Source organism: Chelon labrosus, assembly GCF_963514085.1.
Source record: "Chelon labrosus genome assembly, chromosome: 22".
NCBI classification, from domain to species: Eukaryota; Metazoa; Chordata; class Actinopteri; order Mugiliformes; family Mugilidae; genus Chelon; species Chelon labrosus.
Genome location: NC_140355.1, coordinates 13,426,941 through 13,443,366, shown reverse-complemented (window position 1 = coordinate 13,443,366; position 16,426 = coordinate 13,426,941). Strand labels below are relative to the sequence as shown.

The 16,426-nt window shown below is 40.7% G+C and overlaps 2 protein-coding genes across 2 annotated transcripts; both read right to left on the bottom strand.

The window, feature by feature from the left end:
* Positions 1-2,525: 2,525 nt before the first annotated feature.
* smad4a (SMAD family member 4a) lies at positions 2,526-9,706 on the bottom strand. Its single transcript, XM_084572926.1, is given in 13 exon segments — positions 2,526-4,488; positions 5,451-5,589; positions 5,852-6,020; positions 6,166-6,349; positions 6,446-6,496; positions 6,890-7,003; positions 7,006-7,028; positions 7,030-7,061; positions 7,064-7,293; positions 7,376-7,405; positions 7,560-7,734; positions 7,866-8,222; positions 9,032-9,706. Coding segments are annotated over 12 exon segments (1,599 nt in total). The 5' UTR covers positions 8,106-8,222; positions 9,032-9,706; the 3' UTR covers positions 2,526-4,276.
* Positions 9,707-14,442: 4,736 nt separating this feature from the next.
* bmp10l (bone morphogenetic protein 10, like) lies at positions 14,443-16,022 on the bottom strand (the record flags this gene model as incomplete). The annotated part of the gene is made up of 2 exons (XM_084571699.1): positions 14,443-15,497; positions 15,689-16,022. The coding sequence occupies 2 exons, from the start codon at positions 16,020-16,022 to the stop codon at positions 14,443-14,445; spliced, it is 1,389 nt and encodes a 462-aa protein (XP_084427825.1).
* Positions 16,023-16,426: the final 404 nt, after the last annotated feature.

The window sequence follows — 16,426 nt, the reverse complement described above, 5'->3', positions numbered from 1 at the left end:
CGTTGAAATGGTCTGCACGACTTCTCTGCAGAAATGTTTATTTATTGATATTTATTGTGGGATATTGTTTTTTTTTTTTTTTTTTTGTTCTGTTTGTTTTGAATGCTTATGTTGTAATGAGGATAAATCACAAAGAGCAGACCTACTGTACAGACAGAACCGGACGTTTTCTTTTTCTTTGCAAGTCATGTAGATTGATTTAAAAAGAGAAAAAAAAAAAGAGGAAATAAAAGGTGTCGGCGCTGTCTTTGCTGTCATCGCAGCCCTTAAAAGTTCTAGATACGAGCAGTACACCAGATCTTTTCTAGCTTTTTGTGTTTCAGATGAGTTCCACGCTGAACCGTAATGAAGGGTGAATAAGTACTTCGTGTCATTTATTCTCCTGGGTCAGTGGACTCCTGGATTTTTATTTTTTTTTTTCTATATCATTTCCCATGACACCTCATAGTCACTGGATCCTTGACCAGGTGTGACCAGGTCTAGCAACTGAGCACTCCCAAATCTGACTCTCTAATGACACCGATAAGGACGGTTTGCAAGAAAAGGCCAATAAACTGCACTGTAAGCAGCTGCAAGTCGAAGGCCTCAGGCTTTTTTTAATTTATTTTTTTGCGACCGTAATGAACTTGAATGCTCCGTGACTCTTGGAATTAAACTGGAATGCAAGTTCAAGAGCACAGAAATGGAATGAATACAAAAACTCCACATCAATTTTCATATAAATCTTTGTGCACGCAACTGCAAAAAAAAAAAAAAAAAAAAAAAAGGTGCCCGATTCCCGATTCAAACACTGCAAAAAGTGATGTTTGCAAATCTGGGTGTACTGTTAGGAATGAAGATTTTTTATTTTTTTTTTTGCAGGATACATTTACTATTGCATTTTCTCTTCCTTTCTCTTGCTAAAGGATTTTTAAAATGAACTGCAGCTTCCTTACACATATATACATATACTGACTTCAACACTGTAGATGGTACCTTGTATTATTTTTGTGCCTGAATTGAAAATGGTTTAAAATATGTTTTCTTCGGATCTCAGTTGTGTGCTTTAGCATCATCAAGTGCTTTCTGGTCTGCTAGAAACCCGTTTTTGTCATGTTTTTGTCATTTGTTTTGTTTTGTTTGTTATTTAACCAGACAGTGCCAGACAATGATTTAGCTTTCCGCATCTCAAAGGCCGCCTGGTTAACACACTGGAAGGACGTCAATGCTGCCAACACAGTTGTACTTTATTTCTCTACTGTCTTTGAAATTGAGATGTAAGATTGTGTTTTTGTTTTTTTGTTTTTTTTGTATCAGCTGTTTGCAAATGAGCCCATTTCCAACCATTTAAAAAGAACGAACATATAAGCTATTCCTCAACTTGTCATAGGAGTGAAAGCTGAGAAATGCCTCATGACCTGGACGACACGGCAGCTTCACTGACCCATAGCAGACTCCGGTGCCTTTAATTTCGCCCCGGCCAGAGCAGATGGCCTGGGTGACTATTGGGTCTCTGGTGGGCTACAGATAGAGGCTTCACAGGTGCTGCCAATGAGAAGACACCAGGGCTGAGGAAGGATAAGGACCCGTCCTCAGACTGGACTACTGATTATTTACTGGATGTGACGACACAGACACACACACACACACACACACTTAGTAAGTTATACGTGGTAGATTACCTGCAAACAACTTTTTATTGTATAGAGCTGGTCAATGAACCAGGAGAGTTACTGTAAGTAAAATGCTCTGAATCGTTTTTTTTTCTCATGATCGTGATTTCTTTTGTCAAATGATATTTTCTGAATGCTGTGACCTGTTTAGAGATTTGTATTATTATTTTTTCCTTTCTTTTTTTTTTGTCCAAGTGCCATTTGACAGTCTAGTGAGTCGTGGCCATCTGTAGCACGCTCTAATGCAAGCACAAGCATTTGGCAGTGGCATTTGGGGGAATGTTTTTATTCTTGATTCACCCTAGACAAAAATGTGTATATATCAAAAGCTTAAAAAAAAAAATAAGATATATTTATTTGTGTCCTAATTATTTGATTTGTTCTTTTTTGGTGAACATTTTATCGGATATGTTGGCTAAAGTGCTTTTGTGATTTCTATTTTTTTTCCTTTTATTTTTTGTTTTTTGGATAATGTATAGTTATAATATATACACACAAACTCCATGTGACTTTCTTTTCGTGTGCCGTTAAGTTTTTCTTCATATAATGTATATTCTCGAATTGGCAAGCAAACCAATGTGTGTAGGGTGATTTGTATTGTGTATTTTACAACAGAAAACGAGGACAATTGGGGGACTTTTATATTTACAAAGACATTATCATTTAGTGTGTCGTATTGATGATTATAGAAACTATTAAAGACACATGTAGTTTCGTTTTCTGAATATTTCAGATCTCAGCTCAGGCTAGCTTCTTAGTGTTGTTTTCTTAAAATTTGTGACTCGTCTTTGCAGTAATAAACGTTTTCTTGTTCAAAGCCGCCGCCGCCGCCGCCTTTTGACTCGCAACACTTGAACCAGTGACTCGACGTTAGCCCATTAAATTTTATTCATACATATAAACACCAATAACCATTCAAACTCCATATGTATTCAGATTGTATGACATGATTTTAAAGATTAAGATGAGCGTGAACGCAGATTTCCAGAAGTGTGTACAGCGTTTCTTATCATTTGAGTAACTTTTACGATTATGACCGTGGATGCTTTATCGCTTAATGACTAAAAGGTAGCAAAAAGAATAGAAAATACTGCAACAGCTGTATGTAAACCGAGCTCCGCATACCAAAATATTGTTTGATCAGCAGTGCTGAGCAAAAACTAAAGTCAGTCAGGTAATTAAAACCAAGCTTTTACAAGCAACTTAATACTGAAATGACTGCAGTCTGATATCCTTCTCACTTAGTATATTTGGCATCAATATGGCTTACACTTCCTCTCACAGTTCATTCCTTGCTTACTCAGCTGTTGTCTACAATATGTTATCCTCAAATAATAATAATAAGTGTGTGGTAGAGTGGTAGTGAGATATCTTTAAGCGACCCAAAATGTCTCAAGTCTCCGAGATTCGGCTAAATACACCTTTCAGTTTTGGGCACAGTGAACCACATTCTTTGTGGGAAAAGGTAATTAGCAAGAAAACCTTTTTAGCTATGCTAAGAGATTATATGGATACAACGAGTAACCACAAATGAGACTACAAAACAAGACAAGATACAAATTATTAAAGTGCTAAAGGACACGGTGGGCACCTAATAAAAAAAAAAAAAAGACAATAACATAATATTAAAGCAAGTTTGTTATAGTCTATTCTTTTTTTTTCTTTTTAAATATTTCAGCCGTCAATGAAATTTGGGGGAAATTTCAGTACAAGAACAATTTTTCCAAACTCCTAACAGCCTCGACTGGTGGTGGACTTATAGTAGTTAGTTATGGGGTTGAGCTAAAATGGGCTTTTCAAATGCTCTCCGTGTCATTAAAAACAATTCAAAAAGAGAATATAAATCCGAAAAAAAAAAAAAACATCGAACAAGGACCATCAGCATTGGAAAATATTTAAGATTACATTTTACGAGAACATGAGTAACATGATGATCTGCGAGAGGGGACATATCTCCACTCACATGGAGTCAAATCAGCCACGGAGAAACCAATGAAGGAGGATTGGACGGGCAGCATACTCCAGCTGAAATCACATTCAGGGTGTGCTGAGCGGGTAAAGAGCAGGTTTCCATTGTATTGTGCTCAGCCTAACCGTTTTGAAGCCAAACTGTTTTAATTTTCCCCCCGTTTAGAAAAGCAAGTTTGTCATTCGGTTAGGAGAAATCTACACATCTTACAAATACTTGGGGTTTTTAGAAAAAAAAAAAAAGACATTGTTCGCTTCAAGTTATTTAAACAGTTCCAATTTAAACAATGTCTGAATACTGGCTTCCTTTTTCATCCGCATCCTCTGGGCTGCATGTTTCCAGTGTACTACGACTCCTCCCAGGGTGACTCACATGTTCCTCCAGCTGTCACTGTACTTACAGACCTGGAGTCTCGCTCAGTAAACTGGCAACAGCCTGCAGCGGTGGGTTTGAGAGATTTGTCTGTCTGGAGTATACTGCCAGCCTTTATGTCCTTGTTCCTGCTCCTACAAACTACTCCCTGTGGTTTGTTGTCCTCCTTTGGCACTCCAGGCCTACAGGTGAAGTGGTCTGTTAAAGAATAGTCTGTTTTTTTTCCTTTATTTTCTGTTTTTTTTTTTTCCTTTTCTTTTATGTACAGTTCGTGTCTTTTAACTCAGTCAAGAGGCTGCGGGTCAGCTATGGGCATGGTGTGCAGGACTTCATCCAGGAGCTGCAGAGCTCGGTGTAAATGGATCTCAATCCAGCAGGGCGTCTCTTTGATGCTTTGCCGCGGGTAGTCCGGCCCCCAGCCCTTCACGAAGCTCATCCGCAGGATGCACAGCCTGCGCAGGTCATCGACCCCAATGCCTGCGGCCGCAGACAAACCTGCAGGGGGATCACAGGCAGCGACTTTTAGATCAATGCGGCACCACAGGCCGAACCAAAACAGAGATCAGTCTTTAAAAGTGTACAAGTCACTCGGGCTGCTACACATGTTTTAGTGCATCTGACTTAAATTACAGATAATATACTCACTGTAAATGTAATTTTAGCAACCTCAGTTCATTTCATTGTCTACATATTTAGCTGTCAATTATAAAAATGACCTGAAACCATTTTGTAAAGGAATTTAAGAAACAATGACAGGTCTAATGTTTTGGTGCGTACTCGGTGTTATTGTGCTTATTCAGTAAAGGTTTGTTTTAACTAATATTAAAAGAGAAAGGGTGAAAAGATGAACAGTGTATATTAAATTCACAATTCTCCCACCTCAGCCATGCACTGAAGAAAAAGAAAGTATAAACACTTAAAACATGGCCCCATTTTGTGGCTAAATTGCTAAACTAACTTGAGTCTAGATCATGTTGAAAGTCATTTAGATGATTATTATTCAGTCTATATTATCACACTCTCTCTACTACACCAAGGAAAAAGTAAATTTTAACATCTAAAAGTTTCTTTTCAGTATTGTTTTAAATTGTCTACTGAATACGCTGCAAGTTATTGTCTAAAATCTGAGTATGGAGCATGTGCCTCCAATATTCATTGGTGAAATCCAATCTAATTTACAGGTAGATATGGAATATACATCCATAATGAAAGTACATCCTTCATCCAGCCTCATCATTAATTGAAACTGCTGGTTGACTTTCTTTCTCATCATGCTGCTCTGTAATTCTCTTGGTCACAGCGCCGTTCAATCCAGCGCCATAAAGAAAGTTCCCAATATTAGTCAGGGCTCCAACCCCCCCCCCCCCCCCCCCCCCCCCGCAGAGGGATGCTGATGAGGAGCAATCATAATAATAATACACTTGTTCAAGGCTAAGTGCAGCGGTAAGAGCACTCACTGATGGCAGGAGCAATGCCTCCCACTGAGCCGGGCCCTGGAATGTTCCCAGCCACCGCTGCCGCCTGAGCTGCAGCTGCTGCCTGAGCTGTCGCCGCCTGCTGCTGCATCTGCCTGTGGCACTGACGCAGGTCAAACACCTGGCGGGGGAGAAGACGGCAAGCTTGAACGACTTGAAGCAGGTTCGGTAATGGAACGCGTGCAGGTTAAAATTCTCCTCAAAACTACATATTTGACTGTGACTATGTGAGCATAACTTCACAACTTATATTACAAACGTAATCGTATGCTGACTAGATAATTGGTGCGCAAACTTAACCAGTGACAGAGAACAATTTTTTCTGAAATCACCAACTTGGAAAGTTTCTGCTATTCGAAGTGTGAGCTTGATGTCGCACTCACCTTGATGTAAGCGCTGGGATAAATCTTGTGGACGGCGTCACCAGGGGCGCGTCCAGCCTCTCGGTCTAGATAATAGCTCTGCACAAACACTGCGTGATCGCTCAGACAGCGCACCCAGACGTCTCCTTCGCCTTTGCACTCGAGCTGCACACCTTTGCCAATGTGAAGCCTGAGGACACGAAGGAAAGAATGAGTGAACGCAGCTCCAGCACTCAAAGATATGTAACATAATAATACATACTTTACTGTCAATTCTTGTTCGTGCCTAGAAACGCACACTAAACATGCATTAAACTACAGAGTAATATCTGTACCTGGCTCTCTCTATGTTCTCTGTCCTGTGGACGTTGCTCAGTTGACCCAAGCAAAAGCGGTCCCCTCCTGACGGATCCACATACCCGTCCACAGTCACTATCGGACACGTGGACGGCACCTTAAACGTCTCCCCAACCTGCACGTCCATCTCAAAGTATGCAATGGAGCACCAGTATTCTGGGGCTGGAACAAGCAACCAACGGTCAAATGAGTCACACTTGGGATAACATTAAATGTAAGAGTATATGGATATTCTCCGACCTGCAGTTTCACACTCACCAGGGTGATTGGATATGGGGGGCTGGAATGCAATTTCATTGGTGACGGGCCCTGCAAGTACACGTCAATATTCAATTTGAATTAACTTCTCTTTTTATGCTGTGATATATATTACTCAGAAATGAACACAGGAGGTGAAACGAGAACAGAAAATGACTCATCTAGTGTTGGGTGAGGATGTTCACTATTTATAATTAGCCTTCATCTATACCACAGCAACTTCAGTTTGTCACATATTTATAATTGTAAAGCGACTTAATAAATGTCCACTGAAGAAAACTCTTTTGATCTTTGCAATCAATGTCTTGGTGCTTCTGCTAATACCCACATTAAAATGTATTAACACTAATATTCTTTATAAACTGTTCCCTTAACGATATGCACAATTTTTTTAGGCTGGATTTTTGAGTTTTGCTACGCCTTCCTAAGCTTTCATTCACTCACAGTAATGCCCTGTGTGAGGCATGGGAGGATGATGTTGTAGATGCCCATTCTGGTGTTGAGGCACCGCCGGGGTGAAGCTGCCATTTCTGCTCCAGTTCGGGGGAGGATCTGAAAAAATACACATTTACGAAAAGTGTTACGCCAAATAGGTCATTTCAGGTGAATTCATTATTAAGTGTTGACCACGTGTGTTGTCTCACTTGAGGGTCCAGCACTGATGGTGGAGAAAGCAGAGGTCGAAGCTGAACTGCTGCCCTCCGATGGAGGAAGTAAAGCAGGGCTGCTGAACGTCTCCTGCGGACCGGGCCTCGACGGTGGATGCTGGATAGTCTGCAGGTGGCTTTCAGTGCTGGAGTGGGATTGCGGATTATCGTAGTCATACTCATCCTTTACCATGAGTGGACCTGGCAGGAAATGACAGGCACGGTTAAGACTGTCGAACATGCCACAAATCTTTGCCGAGCAAACAGGAACATTTTAGCCTACCTGAACCTGAAAGGGTCAATCCGGATAAGTCTGCAAACACAGTAAAAAGAATAAAGTAATTTAACTCATGTTCATGCAGGACAATATTTTAATACTTCAGAACATGTTTTTTACAAACAGCTGAATGATAATATGGAAAAGAAAACTGTTAGCCAAGACTAACAAAATTTAGAGTCTTACTTACCAATTCCTGGAGAGACGACCCTCTCATAGTGGTATGGGTTGACACACACGTTGTCACATTTCAGGTCAAAGGCATACTGGCAATATTTCACGTGTTTTAACTCATTCTTGTGTAGATCAGGCCATCGCCACAGTCTGGCATAGACAACGTGGGGAAAACCTTTACGCCCCGCAACCTATAGCACACACAAAGGTAGGCATGGTTAGTCACGATGTTCTCTTACAGGAAATAACTCTAAACAAACTGACTCAGGATCAATAAAGCATTTCATCTATCATAACTTGAACTACAGATCTGCTATTTTACCTGTAGGCGTCCATCCAGAGTTCGCTGTATTGTTACACACTTGCTGGGATGAGCTCCATTCGTAGTAATGGCCGTAATAAGCGAATCCAGCTCATCTTTCTTCTCCTTCAGCTTCTTGACGAGACTCTCGATAGCTCGCTTCGCAAAGCTTTCACTTTCTCCTCCCTGTCGGTGGCACATGAGGCTGTGCACAATGCTCAGGCAGGCATCGTTACTTGTGGGAGTGTTTGTGATTGACATCTCGTTCCTTAGGTTTCAACCCCGGGGAGGCTTTCTTAGTTGTACCCTCTACGCTTTCACCAGTAGAAGTGGCAAGGTGGAATTACTGCGGACCCGATGCAGCTCACGTTCACCAACCTAAAAGAGGAGGAGAGCTGTTTTGTAAAAGCACGTTCAAGTGTATATGCCAACCTGCACTGGATAAAATATTACTAACAGATCAAATACGTGCACCACTTAAATTTAATTTCAGATCAAGCCACAGTTCATAAAACTGTTTTCCTGAAACAGTTTCCAAAAGCTGTACAGATAGTTTAAAGTTATCTCTGTACATTTCACTATCATTTGCTAGCAACGGTGGTAGCATTTCAAACAAATGAGATTACAAACTGACAAGCACTGCCTTCAAGTCTACATCCGTGCATGCAAAAATACACTGTTGACTTAGCTCCTCAAACACAGCCATTACCTTGTCTAAATATCATTTTCTGATGAATTATTAACTATAGGGAAAACTATATTCTTCACGATTATAGTGCTCATTTGTGCTAAAGTCAAAACCGAATAAACATGTCAATCAAACTGTTTTGATTAGCATTTTCGCATCAAACGAAGCTAAAAGTGCCCCAATAGGTAATTTATCATAGCTCGTAGACAGAGAAGCATCTTTGTTAAAAAATAAATAATACCTCAGTACTTTGAAACTCAAAAGGGCCCAATGTATATCGAATAGTTTAACCTACGACCATACATTAAAGATTATATATATATATATTTAGCAAAATTGCAATTGTGAAAGAATATAAGGTTAGCTAACATGGCCAAGCTAATGTCGGTCGGCGCTAGCCATTACTTAGCTTACGGTAACTAGCATTAGCTGAACCTAGCACAGGGAGCATTAATTTATCCAATACCTGAATCAAACACAAACCGATTTTTACACTTACAGTGATTTCGCCGTGTGATAGCGTTAACCCCAGTGGTAGAAGGTGATACGCGAGTGTTTTTATCCACCTCAACGCCGCTTGCGCTTTCTAGCACTAACTAGCTTGCGTTTGTGTTATTTTTGGCTAGCTTGCTAGCACGTACGCTAACAGACATCCATCAACTTCACGCTAGCTGACAAGCTAACCTTCCCTCTATGTCGGACGCGAATCTGCTACCTTGCGAAGCGTTACAATATCATGTTAGTTAAAGTCTGTTGCTCTTGTTGTACTTTTATTAAAAAAATGATGAAACTGTGTAAGCTAACAACAACGCGTTCTTCGGCTAGCTGCCCACGAAAATAAACAAAAAATTCTTCCCCACCCACAACGCTCCCACTGCGCATGTGCGCGTAAAATGTGACAGGCGTGGCGCTGCGGTGCAGGTTGGTGATTTAATAGAAATTTAAAAACACACGTACTGTTTTGAAGTTAATAATCATATATTACACCCTGGAGATGCATTTTATACCCAGCTATGGTGAAATTGCAACAATATGCCATTTCTTTTAGTATTAATCTGACAATTTTTTCTGGGATGCATATGCTAATGAGAATGTGTGTTGCCGCAGATGTCCCATTACTCCTTGATATTTGTTTCTTCCACTCCGCTATTTTTGTTTTTCTGCTAACACTCTTATAGATAAACACAATAATTAAAATCACTGATTTAAAAAATGATCATTTTGAACATTTAAAGATCATTTTTCCCTCAAGTTCTCCGGAGAGTTTATGCTCGTATATTGCTAGAAGGTTTTCATTGTTATTTAAATAAATCTATAATACCACTTTTTTTATTATTTTTTTCTGGGCTCATGTCAGCAGTATCTTCTCTATCATTTAATGCATGACCCACATTATGAGGATTTCTTAAAAATCATTGACCTAAATACAATAATCTCATACTCTCATAAAATTGAATGAAAGCAACTATGTGACCCTCTTTTCATTTGTGGTTTGATGGTTTTGCTGTAACATAAAGTCTCCCTCTTGTGGATATAATATAGTGTGACATCGCAGTAATAAACAGTCCTCAGACCAGACTTCTCTTACAGCCTGATTTATATACAGTTCCATCTAATGGGATCAAAAACCACAAGGTCCTTATGGGGCACAGTGAGTCACTGACTTAGTAGAACGTCGTCACTTATCATATCAGATATCTTCACATCTACTACATGACATAGCACACAATGTGGCACAAATATCCACAGTACCAGATGATATGTGTATAATTTGCTTTGTTTCCACCACAAAGATAACCACTGAATTCTTTACTGGAATGTCTCAACAACTTTGAAAATGTTTTCAGTGAAATCTGGTTCACAGACCTGTGGTTCCTTCAATCTGGTTTTCTTTAAGTTTGTTCTGTAAAACTGTATTTTACACTGTAAGGTCAATTGCATGCATGCTCTTTGTGGAACATCTATAGATCTATGAAATCTGCTGAAATGTGAAACTTGTACATTTTATTTGATCCACAGAAATATTATCGTGCCTTCGACCTCAGGAGGAATCTCCTCCCACTCTCTCTTTTTGCCCTGCTAAAAAAAACATAAACACACTAGACTCAGCTCATAAAGGCAAGGCTGTTTCAGTAACTTTGCTTTTTATTGTTCTATCTGTTGTGAAAAGAAGACGAACAGTGACTACAATTACCAAGCAATGACTAAGTGTGTAACATTAAGTGTTTTGAATAGAGAAAGCAAACCTTCTGTCCTATGACAGTGTTTGGATCCACACTCTTGCTGTTGTTGCATGACATTGTGTGGCCTTTGATGGCCACCAGGTTCAAGAGGAGAAGATGGTGGACATGCAGGTCTACAGTAGTCCTGTGTGTCTTCAGGAAAGTGTCCGTTTCGGTCACTGTTTGCTCCGAATGATCACTGTGATTAAAGATATTTATTGTCATGATATTTAAACTGGTAGACAAATAACACAAAGAGCAGATGGCTGGACATTTTTACCAAAACTGGCAAAGCTAACTTACTTTGACACCACTGAAGGTGCACCAGAGTCTGCAGGGGTAAAACCAGCCTGCATGGGGCCGAGTGGTCCTTGGTGGGTGATGGGGGCAGACTACCCAATGTTCAGTGGAGGAGCAGACACTGATTGAACAGGGTGCTCAGAGGTGCACAGAGCTGCTTCAGGTTGGTTTTAGACTTCTTGCTCAGCAATGGTAATTGCCGTGGAAGAAGTTGTGGATGCACGTGGATTGGGTGTGACCTCAAACATATCCTCAGCAATCGAATGGATCGTGGCAACCACCTCTTCCCATGTAATGTCTCACATAACTTGCTCAAAGGAGAGAGACATTTCTTTGTCAGTTATCTACAGTTAATAATAATGACGGCATTAGAAACACCAGGAAAACTAAACACACAAACACCTGAAACATTTAGGTTCTTATACGTACAGTATATAAGTGACTTGATGGTAGGTCAAGATATTTCAGTTTCTGCTGCTTTCTGTCTTCACTACATTTTAGAAGAAAATGCATTGACAATATATCAGGAAATATCAGGAAGACTAAACAAACACATAACATTTTTTTGAGTTTATTAGTGAGATGGGGAGCTCGAAACCAAGGAGGAAAGATTGAGATATTTTATTTATTTATTTATTTTTGTGACTTTCTGTCTTGACTACATTTCTAAGGGAAATTTCATTGCTTTTATTTGTCAGCTTTGTCTCCATAATTCAGCTTGTTTCACATCTGAACATGTAGTTAAAGGTAGAGCAAGGTAACAACATACATCCATCCATCAATGTAAAATATACTAAGCTACTTTGCTAGTTAAATCCATGTACTTGTAGTTAAGTAAAGAAGTTGAGTACTGACAGCGTTTACTGACGGCTCAGATAGCTAACAACGATTGGTATTTTGTCTTATCGAAAGAGGCTTTCTTGCGTAAGTTCACAGTGAAGTGTCCGAAACTTGGCCCCATTCCAAGCTTTCGCAAAAATTCAAATTTGCCAGCACAGTGTTTCAAGTTTCCAACTGTTATTTTAGCATAAAGTCAGCTTGTTAGTATTTTATACTAATAATAATAACACATTTTTACTGCTGTTCAGCTATGTTGATGTCTTAGATAAATGTGTGTTTTTTTTTTTTCAAGAACATTAACAGGACTGAGGGTTGAGGATAAGTGCCTGTTGTTGTTCTGGTCAAATTAATGGCTCGCACACCATAGGTCTCTGATATGAAAACCATTTTTATGCCCCTATCAAAGGCTTTACTTGTACAGAATATTTATTTGGATTTCCTCCCTCCAGAAACTTGACCCATAGAGAAAGTCATGCATTTATTCTTGTAGTCTGACCGGTTTAATTTAATATATTTAAATTAAGAAACATAAACCTTATTATATGTCGTGATGTCCTTGATTACATTTTTATTTAAGCTCTGCCATTGTTCACATATTTGATCGACTCATATGCTTCATATGTTCTTAATTATATCAGTATGAGAGACATAATGCATTACACAATGAACACGAAGAAAGACTTGGTGATTTATGTTCAAGCTAACATAATAAATGAAAAACCATCAGAAGAAAAAACTGCTTTAAACCAGTGATGGTTTAAAGACTGATAGAAGCCAATGAAGAAGCCTCAGTTTATCCTTCCAATTTAAACGGATTGTTTCAAACCGGGTCTTGCGGTCAAATCTTCTTGTCTGTTTTAATGAGCAGCAAACAGAGCAGTGAACAGCCTCGGAAGTGGTCAATATTTCAGACGACCAAAAATGATCAACTTTGGATCAGGTTGCACTGGAGTAAAAAAAAAAAACAACCTTAAAAGAAGAACTGACCTTGTTATTTTAATTAGAATAGAGTATCTTACAGAATAGCTAACCATCATTTGTACAAAAAAAGACACTTATCTTAAGAGGATGGTCAAGTTTAAACAGTCATATCCTAGAGTCAATGGTTTTATAAAATATTAAATTAAACCCCCTTGTTAGTTCCATAAATTTCAATATATTCTTTTACGTATTGAAACTTAATTCCAGTTTTAAAGAGCCTCCATGACTGGAAATCAATTTGTTCACTGCCTATCCGTATCTCTGCCCTGCACACTTGGCCTATGTAAATCTGCGCGCTGGGTGAGGATCCTATTAAGTGAGAACGTTCCACAGTGTTATTCCATTATTGTTATCTACTTCCGACTGTTAACAGCAGAAGCTAGGTGATGATGTGCCATGTATTTTCTTTCCATTTGTACTGTTGCCGTGGCCCTGATAAGCATAAGCGTAAGCATGCCGGTGTCAGAAAAGGGAAGTGGGATGGTTCAGAGGGCACCAAGCAACCTAACGGCAGGATTGTCAATAGAGCATGTTGGTGCTGGAGACCAGGAATCTGACACCACCTTCTGGCACTTGGAGTGGCGTCTCATCCTGAGTGATGGTCTACAGGACTCCAGGCTCTGACACCTCTTTATCACTGTGGCATGGAAGCGGGCAGCGAGAGGCCCGCCAGGCATGTGACGTTAGAGGGATGGGGATTAAGGTTGTTGGAATGGGAGTGCTGTGATTACCTGACAATGAAACATAGTGTGCAGGAGATTAGAAATTGCTCAATGAATGTGTTTGTTTTCAGATGCATTTTATTTTTACAACCATAGTAACATTCATGTTGAGAACCAGGGGCTGGGTATGAACGGCTGGTACAAAGAGAGATTTCACACCAGCTGACAGCAGTGTTAGTTAAGAGAAATGGCTTTTTTTTTTTTCAGACACGGAGCCCTGAAGAGCTACAACAGACAGCGTGCAAATCCTCTCCCCCTCGAAAGCCATCGGAAATACATTTTCTGCAAGTTTGCCAAGTAAATAGGAGAGAAAATGTTTTTGAATTCATCTTAGTGGCTCCAAAAAAACAAATTATACCATTTACAAATCTGCAACGTGCACTTCTCTTTTAAAAGCATTCTGGCTAGACTGATATTCAGCCGTGCGTTATGGAAACTCAAACAATGCATACAAAACAAATGTCTTTTCTTTTTATTATATCCTTTAATGAATACGGCATCATGACAGACTGTTTAAGAAGATTTGCAGCTTTACTTTAGACTGTTTATATTCTGCATACATTCACGTAGCAACAATTGCACATTTACATCGTGTGTCCATCTCTAATTTACAACTACGGTAAGTCCAGACCTGTGTTATTATACACCACTGTATGAGATGAGATACTGTGGAAAAAAGGCACATTAGATAGATAGATAGATAGATAGATAGATAGATAGATAGATAGATGGATAGATGGATAGATAGATAGATAGATAGATAGATAGATAGATAGATAGATAGATAGATAGACAGATAGATAGATAGATCCATCAGTGCCCAGTCTCTATCTCAACTTTCAGAACTATCTACAGCCACACTCTGCCACTACCATCCCCTCATACTTGTGGTTGAAAGTGATCACGCCGTTATCATGATAAAGGAGCGAGATTGGCTCCAACTTAGTGGGCACACAGCAGGCGCGAGACGCTCTCTCTGGACTCTTGATGCTCAGCAGTGTCTGCACTATGGCGTGTTTGGTAGGCGAGACCTCGGAGGTCATAGGTGGGTTGCATACTCCGTTGCACTCGTACGCTTCGTAGCCCAAGGGCTGGATGATCCACGTATCCCAGCCAATGTCTTTAAAATCCACATACAGGGGCGTCCTCTTGCATGACTCGCTCTTAACATTGCGACGGATTCGAGGAGGTGTGTCGTAGATAAGGTTGGACTGCAGCTGCATGAGAGACTGTTCGTCCTGCTCGTCCCGGTTAGCGTGGCCAGTGTTGTGATTAACGTGACCCCAGAAAGGCTGCTGGCCCCTGCCCATGTTTTCTGGAAGGTCACTCTCGTGTTTCATCATCTGGTCGAGCTCCTGCTTGTCCTGTTTGTGGCTTCTGCTCTGATCATCTGAGAACACGATCAAGACCGCGTTGTGTTTCCCCTCCACGCTCCTGTCAATATCGACATCAACCGAACCCCCGTCCTCCTCTACAGTCTCGTGCGTGGCCCCTTCTTCCTCTGACCCCAGACTTGCAATATGAACCTCCAGGCTGTGAGTTGCGCACCCTGACTTCTGCCAGAGCGAAACCACATGAGTCAGGTCAAACGACACCCAGCTATTATCTTCGGCATGGATTTGCTTTGTCACCAGTTCCTCCAAATCCCTCGTCTTCACCACCTCCTCTTTAGCCCTCCCTCTCCCTTCTTTCCCCACCTCTTTCGTCCACACAACACCCTCATGTATTTTGTAGATTGTCACCTCGCAGTCAAAGCCAGCATTTGGTTTCTGGGCCTTCCGGACCAGAGCGAAAAGACGAAGCTCGGCTATTGTTATGTGCTCATGGCGGGGCAAGGAGACATTGAACAGCAAGGGATGTATCCTTACACCCCTGTCTCTTATACTATAGGGGGAGGAATCTGAAATAAAAATATCAAAAAGTGTGTCTCAATGCATTTTGTATGTTTTTTTTTTAACCGTATACTTCATAAATGCTATTCAGCAATTCCATAATCATAGATTCACTTTGACCTCCATAAATCAGAGTAGTCCAATTATTCAAATTATTTAACAATTACTTTAGAAAGTCAATGAAACAAGAAGTTTGTACCTTCATTCTTGAAACTGCGCACAATGTTGGCCGACGGCACAGCGGTGCGGTCGTTGGCGAACCTCTCGTACAGTTCCAGCATGTACTCTGGTGGCTCTGTGTGGACGGCAAGGGGCCTGGTCTGGGGCCTCAGCTTTGTGAGGTTCAGTGTGGACAGAAACTGGTTCAGAAAATCCTGTGCATCGAGCAGCGGCGTGTCACCCTTATCCCTACCAACTGGTGCCCTGTGATGGTTCTCAGTAGGCTTGGTGGGACTGCTCAAGCTCAAACACGCCAGGAGAAGGACGTTCAGAGTGTGCACAAAGCCAAGGTTGGCGAAGACTGGAGCGGTCATGGCTGCATGAAGGAAAGGTTTAAATCCAGAGGCTGAGCGTCAGATGAGAAGATGATCCGCTGGAAGGAAACGTTCTCGGGAGGACTTTCCTCCGTTAAAGGACAACAGGTTGCTGTTGGGGGCAAAGAGAAAACAGCTTTGCCCTTGCTGGTCTTGTGGTTTGGTTCTGAGGGCAGGGCTGTGCTATCCAATGTGCTGTGCTGACATGTTTGGAGATGTCACTAAGGCCGTGCTCTGCCCTCCTCTCTCTCTCCACACCAGATACTCACGACTATCCAGAAGTAAAGTCCGCTGATGTTCTTTTATTGCGATTTGTGCCTTTCTCCTCATTAAAGACTGTTAAAACCTTTTTAAAAGTGATATGAAAATTAACGCAGCGCTGGGTTTATAAACTGATGTGCCCT